Raw genomic sequence first — 20,664 nt, forward strand, 5'->3', positions numbered from 1 at the left:
TATGAGCCTACGTGTGATATGCGCCTCTGTGTTATGAGCCTACCTGTGATATGAGCCTACGTGTGATATGAGCCTCTGTGTTATGAGCCTACCTGTGATATGAGCCTCTGTGATATGAGCCTACCTGTGATATGAGCCTACCTGTGATATAAGCCTCTGTGTTATGAGCCTACGTGTGATATGCGCCTCTGTGTTATGAGCCTACCTGTGATATGAGCCTACGTGTGATATGAGCCTCTGTGTTATGAGCCTACCTGTGATATGAGCCTCTGTGATATGAGCCTACCTGTGATATGAGCCTACCTGTGATATGAGCCTCTGTGTTATGAGCCTACGTGTGATATGCGCCTCTGTGTTATGAGCCTACCTGTGATATGAGCCTACGTGTGATATGAGCCTCTGTGTTATGAGCCTACCTGTGATATGAGCCTCTGTGATATGAGCCTACCTGTGATATGAGCCTACCTGTGATATGAGCCTCTGTGTTATGAGCCTACGTGTGATATGAGCCTCTGTGTTATGAGTCTACCCATGACATGAGCCTACCTGTGATATGAGTCTATGTGTGATATGAGCCTACCTGTGATATGAGTCTATGTGTGATATGAGCCTACCCGTGATATGAGCCTACCTGTGATATGCGCCTCTGTGTTATGAGCCTACCTGTGATATGAGCCTACGTGTGATATGAGCCTCTGTGTTATGAGCCTACCTGTGATATGAGCCTCTGTGATATGAGCCTACCTGTGATATGAGCCTACCTGTGATATGAGCCTACGTGTGATATGAGCCTCTGTGTTATGAGCCTACCTGTGATATGAGCCTCTGTGATATGAGCCTACCTGTGATATGAGCCTACCTGTGATATGAGCCTCTGTGTTATGAGCCTACGTGTGATATGAGCCTCTGTGTTATGAGTCTACCCATGACATGAGCCTACCTGTGATATGAGTCTATGTGTGATATGAGCCTACCTGTGATATGAGTCTATGTGTGATATGAGCCTACCCGTGATATGAGCCTACCTGTGATATGAGCCTCTGTGTTATGAGTCTACGTGTGATATGAGCCTACCTGTGATATGAGTCTATGTGTGATATGAGCCTACCTGTGATATGAGCCTACCCGTGATATGAGCCTACCTGTGTTGTACCATCTCTACTTCAGGACCAAAACATGCCCCATGCCACAGTGGTATCTGTTTCATTAGTTTTAATCAGGCCCTGTGCTCGATGTGTTCCCCTGTGTCAAAGTCTTGCCCCAGTATAGATATAGATGTATGGAGATATATTGTATAAACAGCTCTTTTGTACTGTCTGTATCTAATTATTAAATCATTTTATTGTCCGATAATCAGGAAATGATCGTTAGCATGCTATTTGTTGTTAGCATTACCATGATGGTAAAACTCTACTCTGGTTGTGAATAATTAGGCTGCTTAGAATCCATGAGGTAAGTGAGGAATATGTTAAAATTAATTAGTTTTTCATGTTTTTAAGACAGTAGAAATCAGGTCCAGCGCCTTCGATGTATTTATATTAATCATTTTTAATTAAAGAGGAACCATGTAACTTTTCTGGGGAAGAGCCCACCTCCTGCTTGATTCCATGGAGTTGCAACTGTTTTTACGGGAATGTTCCACAGTGCTGAATTAAACATCCTGCATGTATTCAACTACAGGTGGTTTTATTGCAACATAAATACAATGAAAAACTTACTGTGACAGGGGTTGGCTCTTCACAGATCTTACTTGTAACTTGGCCTAGTTCCACCTCTCGTCTTGCTGGAATGAGATGTTTAATGCCATACTGTGGAACTTTTCAGACATGCTATAACATCTACATGGAGACAAGCCATGTCCATGGAAAGGAGGCTATAGTGCACCTTAGGCAAATGGCATTAAAATGTGCTGGTAGAAATTCAGAAATTTCTTAAAAACCTCAGCAGGCAGTTCAATCCATAAAATTTCTGTTGTAGATGAATGTGTTAAATGGAAGACTGTGCTGAGTAACCGTAAGAGAGTAACCGTGCTGGGGCCTTCGGTTTGCACCTTTGTGTGTTTGAGTCCGCCGAGGCCTTATCAGCCCCTCTCTGCAGCACTGTTATCTCTGCGCCGTGGTTAAAGCATGCAGGTATGTGTGGGAACGCTTTAGTCAAATCAGTGTGTCCACATCTCTAAACTCCAGCAGTGTCAGACAGATATGTGTTAGTCGACGTGGCTGAGATGAAGGTTCAGTCATTAACACGATATGTACAATGAACGGCTTCACGTTATCCGCTGATCTTTGACCGGCTGTGGCTAACTAAGGCTAATGCTTATTACACAAATGAAAACAAACCAGTGCTTTTGCAAGTACCACCCAAGAAAATGCGGCTTTTCCAAGTATCACCAGGCTTATAACATGAGATTAAATTAGGTCTAAATAATGATTAACCCAAAGAAGGACCAAAATAGATAGATTTGTGTCTAAATAAAATAAATACTTTCATATATAACTGCAGAGGGACCCACATACCACTAGAGGCAACCCCTGTACCACAGTTTGAGTAACACTGAAGTATTTCCTTTTGTTACAGCTATAGTTTTACCATATTTACTTGCTCCTGAGTAGAGTAGGCTAATGTTAGTCATTTAGTTTTGATTTTGATACATTTTACAAACTGAATATTATAAAAGATTTTCAACATAAATATTTCTAAATCATATAGGCTCTTATGATTTAATGTACATGATGGTGCGTTACTACCCCTCCAAACCACCAGGCCTAGTACTGTATTGGTCTCAGTTTGAGGATGAGCACCAGGGGCAGAAGTATTGTCTGTGTGACTCAGGTGCCAAGAGTGCCCCCTAGAGACCGGGGAGCTCATTACTTGTCCCCAAACGCTCCAGATTTTCCCCTCTTTGCTTCCCTATCCCCCTCAGATTGAAACCACGTCTTTCTGCACATTGACGGAGGCAGCAACAGCATCCGCCGTGGCAACACCATCTCCTAGCAACGCCCGTCCTCTGCCCCAGGAGGAATGTGGAGGTCTCCGTTGTACAGTCACACCATGCGCTTCCTGGAGGGCAATCAGCTTTCCCCCCGTCTCTCCGCACTTACCTCGCTCCTCTCTCCCCTTCCTCTCTCCCTTCATTCCAACTGGCTTAGGAATACGCTTTCTGGAAAGAGTCGCCCCTACAGAGAAATGGGGGATGGAAATTTAACAAGCTTAGGAAATTTTAAAAAGTGAGCGACCCTTTTCTTGACAAATGGAAGACAAAAGCTAGAGGTCTGGGATGTTAGTTTTCTTTCCATGTGTAAAAGAAACCAGAGAAAAGTTTTGCTTGACCTTGCGTGACCTTAAAAAAGCAGAGGCAGAACACAATCAAAACATGCCTAAAGTGTGTCTTTTTGTGTAAATGAAACTAAATTCTCCCCCCTTCTCTGCACCACCGTCACTAGGCCACAGCGTTCCCAAAGAATTCCCAAGACTCTTCCAGCAGCCAGCGCTCCTGCTTTGGACTGATGAGCGTTGGCGAGGGGGCTCCAACAGCTTTAGCCCACCTTCCACATCTGAGAACCGCTGTGAAATCCTAATCCCAGAGCGGGGTGAAGAACGGGACCAGCTTGCCTGACCTCTTTGGTTGCCATGGATACAGCGCACTATAAATAAAACAGAGGGGGATTTTTTTCCAACACAGTTTGGCAGGACGGTGTGGCCTGCTCACTATTGGGACTCCAGATAATTTTTGCCTATACTTCGAGCATGTCCAACCCCAGGCCCGTGGCCAGGTTCTGGGTCGCTGGTGTTTCCAGGTGGGCCGAGTGCACACTGCATTCTGCGTGGTGGGCCGCTAAACTTCTTATGACGCCATTCTTGCAGCAGTAGCTCTAGTTTTACCCCTGCCCGTGTTATCCTAACTGAAGTTTTATTAAGATTTTCCACTAAAATATATACATAGATACCCAGACATTATATTTCAAAAAAAAAAAAAAAAAATTATTCATTAAATTTTAAAAATGGTATTCACCTTCATATACTTTCACTATAGGACATGGTTCATTCATCTTTCTGTGTCAAGTCCGATCAGTTGCAGGTCGTTGAAATCTAGCTAGGCCAGAGATAACACCTTGGATAATGGCTCTTATGCTGCAGGGCTGATCTAAATTAAAATAAAACTAGTCTAAGAACCCAAAAGCAAAAGGTTTTAAATCCATCCTAAAATGCTCTACATTTACGTGGAGAGAGCTTCACAACTTAGCTTATCCATATTATTAGACATATTATTACACACCATGATCATATTCTGGATTCAATATTGTATTTGCAAATAGGACACCTGTATTTGCCTCCGCACATTCAGCTGGTGTCATGTCCATCTGTCCTACAAATGTCAGTGCACGCCCAGGTAGTAGAGTGGAGAGTTGTTTTCCTGGTGGAGGAGGTACAGCGTCAATAGATGCATGGACCAAATCAGGGCCACGGCTACGCCTTTTTTTTCTTCCGGCATGGCACAAACCTCAGGAGGCTTGAAAAATAATTTGGTCACGGTTGTGGGAGGTGGTTGGGAGCGATGCGGCGGAGAAGGGTGACTAGTCGTTGGGAGGAAGATGGGTAGAGGGGGGTTTGGCCGTTTGGCTGTGTCGAAAACACGCTTGACACTTCATTCCTTTCCAGTTAATGTGGAGAGGACTGCAGGATATTAACCCTCTGCCTGCCTCTTTGATGCTCTACATGTCCTACTGTACTTCTGAGTAGATGGGACCCGTCCCAAGCCAGATAATGTACTAGCTATAAAGTTTATGTTAAAGCTAAGGATGTGAAGAGCAGAATACTGTGAGACAATATGACAGGGCTGCCAAGCAATTTTGAGGAGCTGTCATTGTGATTTGAAAATTTGACCATCATATGCCAAACACACAGTCTGGAAGAATTTTTGAAGGTTTCCGACAAAGACCGTCCAACAACCCACAGCCAAAAATGGAGAGGTCGCATGAGACAATTTTTACAATACTATAATAATGTACAATAGTTTGTTTCTGTTTGGTACAGCACACTTATTCATGCATTAATTGAATGAAACCTTTATTGCCCCAAGAGGAGATGATCTTGCACATGAGAGCACATATGATCAATTATGATTTTGATGAGATTTGCTAGTGTGCAAAGCCAGTCTTGGGTTAAAGCAGGGTTCTAAAAGTTTGCATTGATCATTGTGGCTTATTGAGCCTACTTCAATACAATACAATATTGTGATTTAACATTAAAGTTTCACTAGTTTACTAAAATGTGATACAATTCCCAAAATCTCAAATAGCTACTTTATACTTAAAAATTGTAGTTAAGTTTAGTACGTATCATATAGAAGATGCATTGGTTACTCCAGCTTTGAAATATGCAGTGTTCTAAAAAAGTAAGGTGACCAAAGGTCAAATTGATAGGTTTTTAGATCAAACCATATGTGTGTGTATCCCAGAGCTGCTGGCGTAAAGGCCTGGTCTGGAGCTGGGGAGTAGGGAGTTAATGCAGCCAGGACTGTGGCAGTGCTCTGCCCCTCAGCCAGATTAATCATGCAGGAGAGACACAGCAGGCCCCCGTTCGTTCTGCCTGGGGGTGAAGCTGTGCCCGCATGCTCCGCGTATCACATGGCCCGCCCCCCTCCGCTCCTCTCGTCTCTATCCCACTCCACTGGGGGTGCAGTGGACGGGGTTATCGCTGTGTGGTGGAACGCTACAGAGGCAAATGGAGCCTTCTTTCTTTCCCTAGAAACTGTTGAGTTTTATATTCATGTCCCCTTTTTGGTTTGAATGTTAAAGTAAGGTGAAATGAGGAAACAGATCAGCACTTACAGCCATAAAACAACAAGCCTATTTCATTATCTTGCAGTGACCAGTGTGGCCTGTGTGTGTGTGTTCACCTGCATCAGGAGCAGCCACAGAAATCATTTGGACCAACAAACTCTACATTTAACTTGGTTGGAGGACTATACTATTGTAATGTCGGATTAATTCACTATTACAGCCTTGCAACTACCGTCTTGAATGGCTGTTATTATAAAGTGTCATGCTTTCATGAAGTGTCATGCTACAATTACTCTCAGTGTGAGGCTGATTAAACATTTGTTCTGAGGTAGGTATGTTTTAATTCATGTGCTATAGAATACTCATACCCAGATGGGCCAGAGACAAAGGTCACCCATATTACAATAAATCTAAATGGGATTTAAGCAAAAGTTGAGATAGTCAAACCTGCACAGAGCCAAAAACATTAGATACTTAGATAATCAACAGTTTCTGACAAAGTTTCCATCAAATCTGCGGTTACAATGTAGAATAGTCTGTAAATGTAGCTGACAAGTAAAAATCTAGACTTAAAATGCAGTACCATTGAATTGACATAATAATGAAATAATCCAGTGACATATGCTGCGGTGCTCATATTACATAACTTTATTGTTGTTTAATTGCACCATACAAGCTTGTCATAACCAAGGCAGGCATCACTGATGAGGCATTGCAGTAGTGTTAAATATCCCATTACAAAACAAGTGTATCCCTATAAAACATATAAAAGACAACAACAGCATCAGTAAAATTGTAACAGGTTAAGAGTGTAGGGGATCTTATCCCCAGGTTTTGGCAGAGACTGTCTACCTCGCCAGGATTTGATCCACTGGGAGTGAAAGACGAGACGTTTGGCACTGTCATTGGTCCACAACAGGTCGCAGTGAGGCTGCTGCCAGGTGGCACGGGAACGCATCGCATTGTGACAAATAAACAACCCCACACTATTCCAGGGAGGAGACAGCAGCACGAGAAGTCCCCTGTACCTCATTTCACCTCGCCCAACTGTCCACCAGCATTCATCTGCTCACAGCCACAAGTCAGACTTAACGGACTTAAATATTGTTTTCCACACTCGGAAATGTCAACAAGTAAACAAAGACATAATTTCCCCCTTAAAATACTTCAAAGTTATACAAAAAAATAACATGAGTTACTTTGGACTTTTTCTTCCACATTTGCAGTACTGCAGACCACAGATAAAAAACTACATTCAAGCATCATTTGATCGTTTGTCTTTTCTTTAAGAGCAATTGCAACGTGTCCTCTGAGGCTGTAACAGCAGCAGGTCACTCCATGAGATTACCTCACAGAGGGTGTGGCTGTGGTACGTAGGTGGCTGGGCTTGGTGGGTAGAGGAGGCTTGGTGCCCCTGGTGGACGTCTGTCCCGGGGTCTGTGGGGGTCCCGCTGAGCCCTCTGTGCTGAAGGCTTTCATGAGCTGTGCCACCCTGCCCCGCCCAGCACATGGCGGCGCCCCATTCCCTGAGGAGAGTGGGTCCTCTGACGCAGCCCGTACAGTCACTCGGGAGGGAGCCACATCTGAAAAACAAGGCCCTTCACCGTCAGACTTTTCATGGCACTTTAAAACTAGAGAACATTAGGATCAAGAGCAAAAAATATTCCACACAATATACACATTAGGAGCACCCACAAAAATGTACTACTTTTTGTTTTGGTATGAGATAATATAGATAACCCAGAAAGTCATAAGTTTAAAATGCAAATGAAACCATGTCAACTTCAGACTGATAGTTACATACTCATAGCATATAATAGTCCATCTCTTTCACTTTTATACACCATGCTCCTAGTTCTCTCTTCACTGGCTTCCTTCCTCCCGCTCCGGCCGTGCAGAGGTCACTCTCGCCTGGTGCAGCGGGGACACAGCTGGGTGCAGTGGGTGGGTGTTTGGGAGAGGGGTGTAATTGCGGGAGGGATGAAAGGAAGAGGAGTAATGGAGGCAGCAGAGGGAGGGCCACAGGGACGCAGTGCAGAGCAGACAGACGCTGCTCAGACACCAGAAGGCTTCAGGAGCCACATATTTTTAGCGTCTTCCCCGAGGGACAAAGATATGTGAGAGCGCCTGCAGATGCACGCGCAAACACACACAAAGTGAAAACATGTGCGAGACACACTGCCTCCTCCAACAGGAGAATTCAACAGAGCCACACACACAGACCTACACACTAAGTAGTCACACGTTCAGCCATCTTTAATGCTCTAAAAAGGTGTGGTTTGGCCCAAAATATCACCAGTCATTATCTTTAATGACAGTTAATAAACACTAGGAGGCAGTGTGCATAGGATGTTGTGTTTGTTCATGTAGTGTGGCTATATAAATCTATTTAAATGTCACTAAAAAGCTAGCAGCACATAAACAAACTTGTCCTGAACTAAGGGCAACAGGTAAGCCCACTAGCAGCTCACCACTCCCTCTACTGGTAAAAGAGAAAACAGCCCATAAAATGGAAACAGTTTATAGATCTGTAACATGTCCACACAGCAATTTCATACTTTTTATAAGTATAGGAATAATTCAATCGTCTTGTTAAAAGCAGAGTCTGAAGTCTCTCGTCTTTGTTTACTGTTGTTTTCTCCCCTACTGCCACCCTCTGCGTCTAACACCTCGCTGCACCTTCCTTTTCCTCTCTGTCCGGCCCTGCCTTCCTCTGCCCCCTGACCCGCAGTTCCTGTGTTAATGTCCTCTCGCCGCGCTGCGTGGGCTTGCCTCTGATTGTCTCGTTGTGTTGTATGGTCACCACGGAAACCTTGGATAGGCTCCAGCAATTGAGGCTGACACAGATTCAGGCACGCACCGCAACACACAGAAGCACACAAACACCACTGCAGGCACGCACACACGGAGCCAGGGAGTTTCTGAGCTCACAGCCACAGAGCAGGTCTGAGTGGAATTCTTATTAGACCGACCGAAGGAAGGAGGGAGAGGAGCGGTCAGGTTGTCCAACGTAAACTCAAATGGACATGGATTGGTTTAAAAATGCAGGAAAACCTACTTTACTTTTTCAGATAGAAATAGTTTCCAACAGGTAACTTAATAAGCCTGTCCTAACACATCGCCGTCTGCCTCAAAGCCAAGAGCAGCTGCAGCACCTCGAGCTCCGTCAGCAGAAAGAGTCATTAATGCTACCTGTGAAAACACTTATTAAAACACAAGAGAAAAAAAACACATTCAATCACTGCTACAGATTGATGAGTGTCCCATTTGGGCTTCTTTGGGACAGCACTCTTTACATCTTGGTCCAGCTCGTAAATGTACAGGCAGCACAAAGAAAGAGGGAGTGGGAGCGGTGTCACTGACCGGCCTAGCGCAAAAATTAAAGAGCCATCTATCTCTTTAAAGACCTCCTCGTCTGGGCAGGAGAGGAGGGGGGCAGAAGTGGGGCAGGGGGCAGATTCCCGAGGGCAGGAGGAGGGGGCTGGGGCCCCTGTCACTTATCAGCTCTGGCTGAGCGTCGCCCAGGGCTAGAGTCGGGAAGCAGTGCTGGAATGCGTGTCCTTCCCTCTGAAGGTGAGGAGAGAGGAGAGGAAACCAACGCACGCACTCCGTAAACACACACGGCCAGCTGCTGGACATCGATATGTTTCTTAAAAACTCCCCAAACCAAACTGTTATCTACCTCCATCTGACATGTCTGATGGCCATATGAATCCTGCTTCTAATCTGATGACATATGTGATATTAGCCCTCATTGAGTTAATGTATAACTTAATTACTACTAATGCCTAACTTTAAGAAATTACTTGCCCAAAAAAAAAAAAATTAATACAGCACAAATTTGGACAAGATACACACGAGGAGCACCCCAGGAACTTTGTCTATCCACATTCAAAGGTGTGTGAGTGCAGGAATCTGTCCAATTCCAGTCACTCTTCCATTGTTATAACAAGCTTACTGCCACAGCCAAAAACAGACACTTTGTCAGGTTTTTTTGTCCAGTGTCAAAATACATTTATTCAACATTGCATCAAGTCTACCTCAACTCCCACCACACCAGCTGTTCCTCTCCTTTTCCTGATGCCATCCTTTGTTATGTGCTGCCACAGCCCATGATTCCACATCTAGCTTCTTGCTACAGTCATTGTTCCATAGGTACATTCTTTTTCTTTTAAAGTTTGAAAACTGGACTTCAGGTCATAGGTCAGGTGTGTATACCTTGTTTTTATACATCAACAAAGATTATGCAGACAGAGGTGCCTAATAACTAGTTTCTAAGTAAAAGTACCTGAAATGTTTCTTGAATCCTGTGGTAAGAAATGTCCAAGTGTGAAGGACAGCACCTTTAATGTGCTAACCCTAACCCTAACCCTAACCCTAACCCTTTTATTCTACTTGCAGACTCAAGAATGAGAATATTTCCAGTAGAGAAACCTTATGGATACAATACTGCCAGCTGGTCAATAGTTGCAATATAATTTTCCTCCACTCGATGGCGCTAATTACACCAGTCCACCAGCATTTCCCTTTTCAGATCTGGGTCACATGTGGTCAATTTAGAAAGGGAACAAATCATATTATACATGTGTGTTCATTACAAAACAGAAATAGCAAGAAATACGAAACTATAACACTGGATGTCAAAGTGTCATGGAAAAACATACAGCATTTAATCGACTATTTAAAAGAAGATGCTAAAATAAACCACCACATAAATCAAGGTAAGCGAGACTAGACTTGTTGAGAAACGTGACCAGTATCCAGGACTAAAGGAGAACTAAACTCAGTCTAGACTAGGTCTAACAAAAGCTCTTTAAAAAAACTTCAGAGCTCAGTTTTTTTTCAGGCAGCAGCCCGTGCACCTCCACTACTCGCATGAGCATGACAAGTGAGTGCTACCTGCACAGCAAACATCTGTGTGGTCACAGACAGGGAGACGTGAGCAGCAGCTGCCACACACAAACACGCACGTGCACACACAGACACACACGCACACACACAGCACTAGCCTGACTAAACTAAGTGAAATGGGCTACACTTAATTGGCTAGTCACAAGCGTTCTCTCGTCATGCCTTTGCAAATTCTTGACAGCAAGGAAAACACTTTAGCAAATTATTCAGTATCTAAAATACCTTTTAAAGCTTGTGGTTATGTGGAAAACAGCAGTATAAGAAATGTTGTAAAATGTATTACCATCAACAGTACTTTACTTTCTCTAAATTGCCATCCAATTTGTCATTTTGATCTTGTTTTTATCTACTAAAATGGACTGAAGGTACAGTCCCGCTGTGTTATACTTTTTAGGAATTATTTCATATATTATTATTATTTATGTTTTATTGTTTGATTATTGTAAAACACTGTATTTTAAAAATAAAGACAAGAATACACCAACACCACCACTTAATACTTGTGACACTCATTGTGCATGCAAAATGTGATGAACCACATGCCGAGGTATACAAATGAGAACATATTAAATGGAAACAACAAGCTGACACAAAAGGACATGTTATGGACTTTAAAAACAAGCCAGATCGCTTCCTGGTTTAATTCAAAATGCAGTTATTGGAACCATCAATCAGCTTTGATCTTTATAATCAAGAGGTCTACAGATAATCCAGCCAGTAAAAACATGCTATTTGGAGTTCACACTTTGGAGGAAGGAATTTTGCCAATTTTTGTGTTATAGTCTGTATTGTTTATGTTCAGGGAACTGGAAAATCATTAGTTTTTAATGAGAGAAAATTTTATGAGACAAAATAGAATACAAAATTGAGTAAAAAGTAAAACGGTGATTATTTTTTCCATTGCCCAGCCCGGTGTCACTCTCACCTTTGCAGATCTCCTGAGATTTGTGGTTTTCTTGTGCTTTGGATGTTTTTGCTGGTTCGGGGGCGGTAGTGCTGGTGGGAGAGAGGGGCTTGGATCCTAGTGCTCCGTATCGACTCAGGAGGGAGCCTGGTGTAACAGCGGCGGAGGCCGGTCTCACAATGACAGCATTGGTTCTCACAAGAGGCCTGGGGCAGATGGAGGTGTGGGGAATGGACTTTTCCTCTGGTTTAACGTCGACTGGCTTCACCTCAGACTGCAGACAGTGACACAGAGGGACAGAGGAGGATGAGTGTTGACAGCTAATTCACATACAGAGGAATTACTGCCATGTTTCATTACGTCACTGCAAAAATGATATGCCAAATTATAATCTGGTACATTCCGGCAGAGGAAATACAAAACCAATTCTAAACTAGGGCTGAACAGAGGCATCAAAAAATGTATAATAGAGCATTTATCGTTTTGAATATCCAGTATATCTTTGAATATAAACAATAAAAATTATTTAAGAAGGATGCAAAAAAGTTGACAAATTTAAAGAGAAATTTCTGCCATTTTGCATTTCATTTTATATTTCCTTCTCATTTTGTGTGGTACTTGAACCTGACATTTACAGGCACATTTCAGCACATTTCTGATGGATTAATCCCCCAGAATATCAAAAAAAATTTCTAGGGCTAAACTACACTATAAAATAGCTCCAAATTTGGATAGGCAAAAGAGCAAAAAAATTCATGCAAATTATTGAGAGTTATTGTACCCTTAGCTCTTAATTGCCTTTTAAATAAACTACTTCAGTTCTGTTATGCTGAGCGACTGACAGGTGGATTTAACCAATCAGAGGATGACCAGTAGGAGGAATCGGTGGAAAAAGTAGAGGGCAAGTGCCTGCAATGTTATCATATTAGCAACCAATCTATAGGAAAAAAATAACTAAAAGAGCTGTGATACACAAAAATACCCAACACTCAAGAATAGACACATAAAACCAGTAAACACCATGGAATAACTAAATTAAACTAAACTATTAAACTAAATTATATTAGCAGCCATGTTTCATTAAATCCCTGTGAACATGTTTCTCCAAATTACAACCCTGAAGTGACAACCAACAATGAACACACTATAGCCTCTGATTAGGAAAGAAGAGACTAAATTATAAGGTGACTTGACAATTAGGCTGCCTTGATAATCCTGCATTCTTACCCCACACCTTTTTAATCAACAATTTCTGACCATCTATTCTTCAAAGCTGCCTGTTCTTGTTCCCTTCTACGATAAAGATCCTTTCAACGACAAATTACCCAATATATAGAGACTGTTAGGTGCGACGGTTGGTGTAGGTGTGGACATTTATTGTCACATCCACACGGCTTGGCTCAGAACGTGTTGGGTCTGTAACATGGAACGGCTGGAAGCAATACATGTCCAGGAAGACGCTCCCTTCTGTGGCAAAAACAGGAACAGAGGAGAAACTCGTGCGCCCAGACCTCCGGAGACTGCCCTGCAATCCCCTCCATCTGTGAGTGACGCATTCTCTATCTCGGGCGTTTTAATTCCCTGATCAAGTTCATCAACCATCTGTTCCAGGCCAGTCCAGAAAATCCTCGCCGTACTTGAGTGTGTGTGTGATTTAGCTGTTCACAAGTGCACACTGTATCACCTGCACACACACACACACACACACACACACACACACACACACACACCAAAAGAGGAGGCAATGATGAAGCTACAGGGAGCACAGAGGGGCTCAGCTGTTCCCTAGAGAGACGGGGGAGAAAGACTGAGGTTAGAATGGAAGAGAGAGAGAGAGAGAAAGAGAGAGAAAAAGGGCAGGGGGAGTGACAGAAAGAGGAGAAAGAGTGAGAGATAAATGATAGTGAGACTGGGGACAAAGAAAAAAAAAGAAATATGAGGGAGGAAAAAAAAAGGGAGAGACATGGGGGGGAGACAAAGGGTGTAGAGGATGGAAGAGGGAGAAAGAGAGGGGGAAGGAAGAGGGAGTAGTATAACGGGAGACAACAACAGAGAGGAGAGAAATGGGGAGAGAGGGAGTAAAAAGAGAAAGCTAGAGATGGAAAGTGATGGGAGAGAGATAAGGGAGGCAGAGGAAGGGAGAAACTAGGCAGGTCCACACAAGCTTCGAAAGAGAGACAGAGAGACAGCGAGAGAGAGCACGAGACAGAGAGTGAGAGAGCGAGAGAGACAGCGCGAGAGAGAGTGAGAGAGCGACAGAGAGGGACAGCAAGAGAGAGCGAGACAGAGAGAGTGAGCGATAGAGTGAGAGAGCGAGCGACAGAGACAGAGATCGAGATAGAGGGAGAGAGACAGAGAGAATGACAGAGAAAGAGAGAGAGAGGGAGAGACAGGGACAGTGAGAGCGAGGGAGACAGACAGAGAGAGACAGAGAGAGAGAGACAGACAGAGAGCAAGAGAGGGGGGAATGTTGGGAGAAAGATGACCTGCTGCACACAGGCCTGACTGAGGGGACAGCTGGTCCAATCACAGATTTCCTGTTACTCCCATAGGGAGGGGCACTGGCACAGGAAGCCAATGCTAACTATTTTTGAACTTTAGATTTAACATGATTTTAGGAAATACTATAAACTGGTCACCTGGCTTCCGTCCCCAAGAATGACTTGTGAATCAGTCAACAAGATGGTGGTACGTGGTACACTATTCACTACAGTTAGTTAGTTCTTTAAAGAGGACATTATGGACCAAAAATATTTCTCGGGCCATTACCAAAATTATTAGTTTTATATGGAAGAGTCAGAAATCTCTTAAACTAAGAGTTTTTAAAAAAAGACCATTTAAAAACCAATATTGATACATTTCCCAGCATGCATATATTTTTAATACAGAATGATAGCCTTACAGTACCTTTTCTGCAGCAGGAGGCGAGGAGTGCTCCCTCACTGACACCTGTGGGTTTCACAAAGACATTACATGAGCCTGATTTAAGCACAGAGCCATTAGGAACAGTAGTACTAATCTGTCTCACTACTCACCGACAGAGGGGGTAAAGTGCTTATGTCCTGTTGGAAGAAACACGGCAAAGTCTCACTACAAACTCAGAATCCACTAACAAAAGAGATCACATTCAATTCATAAAAAGCCACAATATTCTTCTAATTAACTACTTCTTGGCATGTTACAAGATTATATGAAGCTTTAAGTTTAATAATTATAACAATAATATTTGCAAATTTATCCTGGGTCTTGTTTATAATCTATCACTATTCATACTGTAAACCCCACTGTAGTTGCTAGTCTTAAAATTGATTGCCTATTATACATTATACTACATGAAAAAAGCTAATGTAATACTAGAAAGTGGAATACTTTTGAGACCTTGGCGACCATTTAGTTTGAGTCTTAACTGTGTATGGTATTTCAGAAAAACACTATCTGGGTCTGGGATTTGAATTTGTAATGGGTGAGCAGCGTTGCAGCACTAGCTTGCCGAATCAATGCGCTCCCGCCAGATGAGACCTCGACTCTCTCCTGCCCACTGTGTCCACGGTCGCCATGACAACACAGCAAATCTCCTTTTGAGATAGCGTGAAAAAGACGAAGCATCTATCTTCCACCTGAATAGCAACCTTCAAGCGTGTAAAACTAAAGTCTGAGAACAGTCCTCTGAGGATGTTCAAATATGAAGCTATTTTTTTATTTGGTAGAATACATTTGCTCTGGCAGTGTTAAAAACCTTGTTAGAGCTTACACAACTGTGCGGCAGGTACAAACGTGTAAACGAGGCAGTGGGAGTGTGAAGTTGGATGTGCTACATTCACAGACAGGAATCAGTAAAGACAGACCAGAACACTGTGCTCGTGACAAAATAATTATATAATATTAACATTTAGATGTAATTGTCAAGAATGTTCGTGGAGTGTATTTGTGAAATATTTAGGTCTTAAATTTAAGGTGATTGAAAAAGTGAATGAACAGTGAGCAGCCCCAACAGAAGTCAAACCAAGGTCACCCAAGTATGTGGTCATGCTCCAGCAAGTGAGTCACCACAGTGCACAGATTTCAGATTTAAAATATCTTTTAAGCTTTTGACAAAAAAAACAACAACAAAAAAACAAAACAAAACTGAATACATGTAAATTTGGCCAAAAGCTGTGTTTGACAGCTTGTTACAAACCTTGCTTAAAAGAAGGCTTGGTGTTACTGAAGGAGTGCTCTCTTTCTCTGTCCTGTTGGGTTCAACCATTCTTGTGTTTGCCAAAATGCTTTGGTTGCTGTAACAGACAAGAAGACCCTTTGCAATTTCTAATACTGTATAAGACAATTCAATCTCAGAGATCCTATTTATTTGATTCACTTGGTATTTTTCCAACACAGTCAGACAATGTGATTGTAGTAAAGTACAATTAACAAACTCAAAATAAGCCAAATGGCCAAAACTATGCGTTAAAAAGGTCAATACAATACAAAACAGGTCATACCATTTCCTGTGTGCTACACATATCATTACAGATATGAACATGTATAAAGTGTATGCATAGAGGTGCTTACTGCGTGTTGTTCTGAAGGCTGGGGGGTGACCTCTTCTCTAGTCCTGAGCAGATAAACCGGGCGCTGAGCTCGTCCACTTCTCCGATCACGATCACGGCCACATCCCCGTCGCGTCCCAGCAGCCAGCTCACACTCTTACTGTTCGCTGAGGAGAATAAGGGCCAGGTTTAACCGCAATTATGTTACTGTTTTTGAGTCCCTACATGTATATAATGGACGTGACTTTAAAAATGGTAGTGCAGTTTGTACTTTTGTCTTTGCCAGTAATCTTACTCAATTATGTAAAAGTGAAACATTTAATTGAATTCATGTTGAAAATAAAATATAATGACTCAGAGACATGTGACTGCTCTGAGTAGTTTTGTAGAACTAGCTGATATTGGCAAAGAGGCTGTAAACGGGACAGGCCACTTTCATAATGAACTGGTTTTGCCAGCCTGCCCCGGTCTGGATTTGATTCCTATGTTGCATTTAAAGGCGACTGCATAAACACAGCTAACATTAAACAAGAAAATACGTGTAACTGGCACCAACATAGGTAAGATAGACAGCTAATCATCATGCTATGCTATGCATGTATGCACATTGCATACAAAAAGACACATACAAAGGTGGGCTTAAAGAAATGTGACAATTTAGTATGACGACTGGGGGCAAACAAAGTCAAGTGACACCACAGTAACAGCTTCCGTACAGCTGGCAGCCTGGAGCTGCTAAAACCACATTCAAAGCTGTGGTATTATTCATACCACTCTACTGACTGATGTGTGAGTGCCACTCATATTTGAAGGCGTCTTTTAAAAACACATTTTCATGATCAGCTCAGATTCAGGTCAGAGTTTATCAGTTACTTCTCCAGCTGAAGTTTGCAGATCAACTCACACTACCTCTTTGTTTTCCACACATACTCTTCCTAAGCACTTCCTGTCCAGACCATGTTCTTTGTTTCAGAGTCTGGTACTTACTTCCCATTTAACACTCTAACATTAAGTAATCACTATTTAAAGCAGCAACACTAACTAATAGAGCAGTGCAGTCAGACTCATTAATACAGATCAAGATGTAGTAATTTAGTAACTCTCCAGTGGATGTACTTGGGTCTTTAAAGGGAGAAGTCCATAGTAAAAGCATGGGGTATGAGCACATACCATTTTTTAATTCAATGGCAATCATTTGAAAATCCATACAGTTTTTGTTCTGAAAATCAATTTTGCAAGTTAGACAAAATAAAATCAAAACAGAAATAGTTCAATATGATGAATAAAAGGTTGTCGCTTTTTATTTTTTGTCATATCACCCTGCCCTACTAACTAACCACCATTTCCTTCCACACAGAGGGGCCTATAACAGGAAGAGGATGGTGACCATGTGACAAGAGTCTGTGGTCTACAGCAGCTGTCACAGTCATTAAAACACAACTCAAGTGTTGTTCTTTGACTGCAGTTCATACAGGGTTCTTTGTCAGTTATGAAAGATCACATAACATACAGTCTGCTATTGCATTAAGAGCAATTTTACATCCTTAACACCTCAAGCAGTGTTTGCTTTCCTGTCACAGTATAAACAGCCCAAGTCGCCATCCAAAAGCCAATCATGTCCCACTGCTGCTGCCACCACAAACAAAATGCAGACGAGCAAGATTCCCTCCACTTTGAGTTGAACCAGTTTCACAAGTGACGCACAGCTTTCTGAGTTTCTGCTTTGTTTAGTTTGATTGCTGCCTGTTAACTTCAGCTGCTACTACTTCCTGCCAAATCAATTTACTATTTATAACATACTTCACTATACCTCCAGTGTTTCCCGTAAATAGAACGGACAAGCTGAGCAATACATTTGTATTAAAAATTGTACTTTGTGTTTGTCGTTTTATTGTAAATTTATAAAAGTAACTTCATTTCATATTTAGTCCTTTATGATTAGTACACACAATAAGTGACATTTTAATAAAAAAAAATGTGTGTTCAATAAAATTATTCAAACAAGGATTGCTTATGACCCCATAGTTTCAGCATAAACCTGTGGGAAACACTCTACCTGCTTCAGTGTTGGTGTATTTATATATCAACGTCATATTTCAAATATGAGGGGCATCATTTCATTTTGGACCCAGTAATTACTTCTCCCTTACAAACAAAGTAACTACATATTCACTCTAGGAGGTAGTTCTTCTTTACAATATAGTCTCTGCCTCAACCAAACAATAACAGGACATTTAAATGACTTCACTTTGTCTGGAGTTAATATGAATTCCTTTGCTGTAATTGTGTAAACATTTACTCCACTCAAAGGAAAAGCTCTTTGCATCTGGATCATGTTCTCAGTAAAGTTTTTCCACATATCAGTCTTATTTATAGCCTTGTTTTTACTGAACAGATGGAGTTTGGATTTTGTAGAATGGACTTCAGGTAAACACTCTATTAGTGATGTCCAACAGCTGTCTGTGCGACAGTGGAGGACCAGAGAACATCCAACAGTAAGACGTTTGTCAGCAGCAATGAAGTTTTGACACTAAATGTATCTACAGTACCTCACACAAAGAGCAGTCTGGAAGTTGCATGTGACAGCCATATGTTTTCTGTGACATGTGAGGTTACTGTTTACAGTGTGCTGGGGCAGTTACCTTTTTTTGGCTTGGTTTGTTTGGCATCTCCTCCGTCTCTCTCCAGTTTGTCCTCTCGCTCTTGCCATCGTCGCACCTGCTCCTGCCGCATTTTAAGGAACAAAGTTTTCTTCTGATCTTCATTGAGTGCCTCGAGTACATCAGGATCAATGTACATGTCCTTTAGGATCTGCTGCAGCATGATGGCAGCTGAATGGGGCTCACACTGGACAGTTGCAGGAGGTGCTAGCCCCAGGCTAGCAGCTTAATAAAGTTGACAATGTTGTATTACAGCCTCATGTCTTCAACACGTCTCCAAAGCTTCTCTATTCTGATAGGACTTTCTTCAACCCACATTCAGTAATCAAAGTGTATGGTTATTCTCCAGCATGTAATAATCTGAGACATACTGTACAATCACATCATCAGGCAATTGCAGAGTCTTCCTCTGCGCTCACACTTCTTCCTTTTATATAAAAAACTAGACTGAAGTTGCCATCACTGGTACAACCTACAAGAAAAGAAAGGAAAAATATTAGGAATAACAGCAATACAATCTATTAAATACACACCACATGATACACTGGTTTCTTACATCCATTAACTTTACTACAAGGAGAGATTGTTCATGGTGTTTCCCCGCTGTCCGTTCCTTCATGAATACGGAAGAACAAAAACCCAAAGCCTGTGGTGTCAGAGCCTTGAATGGGAGGAGATTCTAAAGGAATGGGGCTGTTTCTGTCATCAGCAGCTCCCCTCCTCCTGTCCCTCCCTAACAGACATCCTACCCCAAACCCTGCTCCTTTCTCCCTACACAAATCCACTCAGCTTTAGTATTTTCACTTATGTGCAACTGAAACAAAAAACAGTTTAAAGCTGGATCAGTGGAAGCCAAATTCATGCCACTAGAAATGAAATGGACTCCTCCAACCACAGCAGGGAGTTAAACAATGGCTGCTACTTGGAGGGAAGAAAGCTGAGAGAGTCTCACTAGAAGAATACACATATGTGTCGACTTAACACTTTGTACTGCGCTGGAGGCTGACCTGAGCACAAGTACAAGCCATCACCTCAACTATACACCACAAAACACACGGCAGGCGTCACATAGGGGGAGAATAAGAGTACTCACAGTAGGACGTGGACAGTCGCTCCAGAGTATGCTAACTAAGCACTAAGCAGTGGATCAAGCGCCTGTGGGTGCTCTGTGTCTTTGTGTTTGACTGGGCTGATGACATCACAACATTCCTTCAACTCTCTCTCTTTCATACACACATATACACACATACACACACTGTAATACATACACACTGTAACACACAGTGTAACACACAGCCTTCAAGAAAAAGGAACAGATCGTTGACAAAAAAAAAAAAAAAAAACAGCTTGAGAACAACTCATCTAAGGCCCACAAAACAAAACATTTCAAACTATATTGTGTTGTTTAAAGTTACATTTACACACAGTACAGATAAAGCCACACACTCGTAGTTTCCTCAAAAAATAAAAAACATCCAGTAGCCTGTTTGTTAAGCATGTGCTCCTGTGCTCATGTGCTCCTGACTCGTGGACATGCCTGCTCCGCTTTGTGCCATATATTTGTGGATAAAGAGCGACCTCTAGTGTTATGGAGACGAAATGAGCCAAATATGCCATTACGTCATCATTAAGTCTATACCCCACTGCTTCCCTCATTGTCCATCATCTGATGCAGCAATAGCCCAAAGTAAAAAGAAGGACAGTATGATCAGATGAGACTTACTAGATCATAAAGTGATGTTCCAGCTTCTGCTGGGCATCTGCCATTTGGGCACCATGATTCTGCAGGACATGCTGTGTGACATACTGTCAGTGTGTGGAACAGCAAATATACCACAAGGAGCATTTATGAAATTTACCTAAACATTTACACAGAC

The 20,664-nt window shown here is 42.2% G+C and overlaps 1 protein-coding gene across 3 annotated transcripts; it reads right to left on the reverse strand.

Annotated features, from left to right (window-relative positions):
- Positions 1-6,408: 6,408 nt before the first annotated feature.
- Positions 6,409-20,338, reverse strand: zgc:100829 (uncharacterized protein LOC445149 homolog). Of its 3 annotated transcripts, XM_055226587.1 has the most exons (9): positions 19,881-20,316; positions 19,344-19,448; positions 18,770-19,259; positions 16,150-16,294; positions 15,776-15,872; positions 14,634-14,660; positions 14,506-14,547; positions 11,620-11,872; positions 6,409-7,366 (listed from the first exon to the last, which is right to left on the reverse strand). In XM_055226587.1, the coding sequence occupies exons 3-9, from the start codon at positions 18,948-18,950 to the stop codon at positions 7,128-7,130; spliced, it is 984 nt and encodes a 327-aa protein (XP_055082562.1). In that variant the 5' UTR covers positions 18,951-19,259; positions 19,344-19,448; positions 19,881-20,316; the 3' UTR covers positions 6,409-7,127. The 3 variants fall into 3 exon arrangements, with proteins under 3 accessions (XP_055082562.1, XP_033834522.1, XP_055082561.1); XM_033978631.2 differs by lacking the exon at positions 19,344-19,448 and having other exon boundaries at positions 19,881-20,338; XM_055226586.1 differs by having other exon boundaries at positions 19,344-20,338.
- Between the last annotated feature and the right edge of the window lie 326 nt (positions 20,339-20,664).

The sequence above is a fragment of the Periophthalmus magnuspinnatus genome, chromosome 14, assembly GCF_009829125.3.
Source record: "Periophthalmus magnuspinnatus isolate fPerMag1 chromosome 14, fPerMag1.2.pri, whole genome shotgun sequence".
In the NCBI taxonomy this organism is placed as follows: Eukaryota; Metazoa; Chordata; class Actinopteri; order Gobiiformes; family Gobiidae; genus Periophthalmus; species Periophthalmus magnuspinnatus.

Coding starts and splice junctions, on each gene's coding strand:
- zgc:100829 (XM_033978631.2), bottom strand. CDS start 18,950: ATGCTGCAGCAGATCCTAAAGGACATGTACATTGATCCTGATGTACTC. Junction 14,661..15,775: donor CAAGCCTTCTTTTAAGCAAG/GTTTGTAACAAG, acceptor TTCTTCCAACAG/GACATAAGCACTTTACCCCC. Junction 14,548..14,633: donor GCACTTTACCCCCTCTGTCG/GTGAGTAGTGAG, acceptor TGAAACCCACAG/GTGTCAGTGAGGGAGCACTC.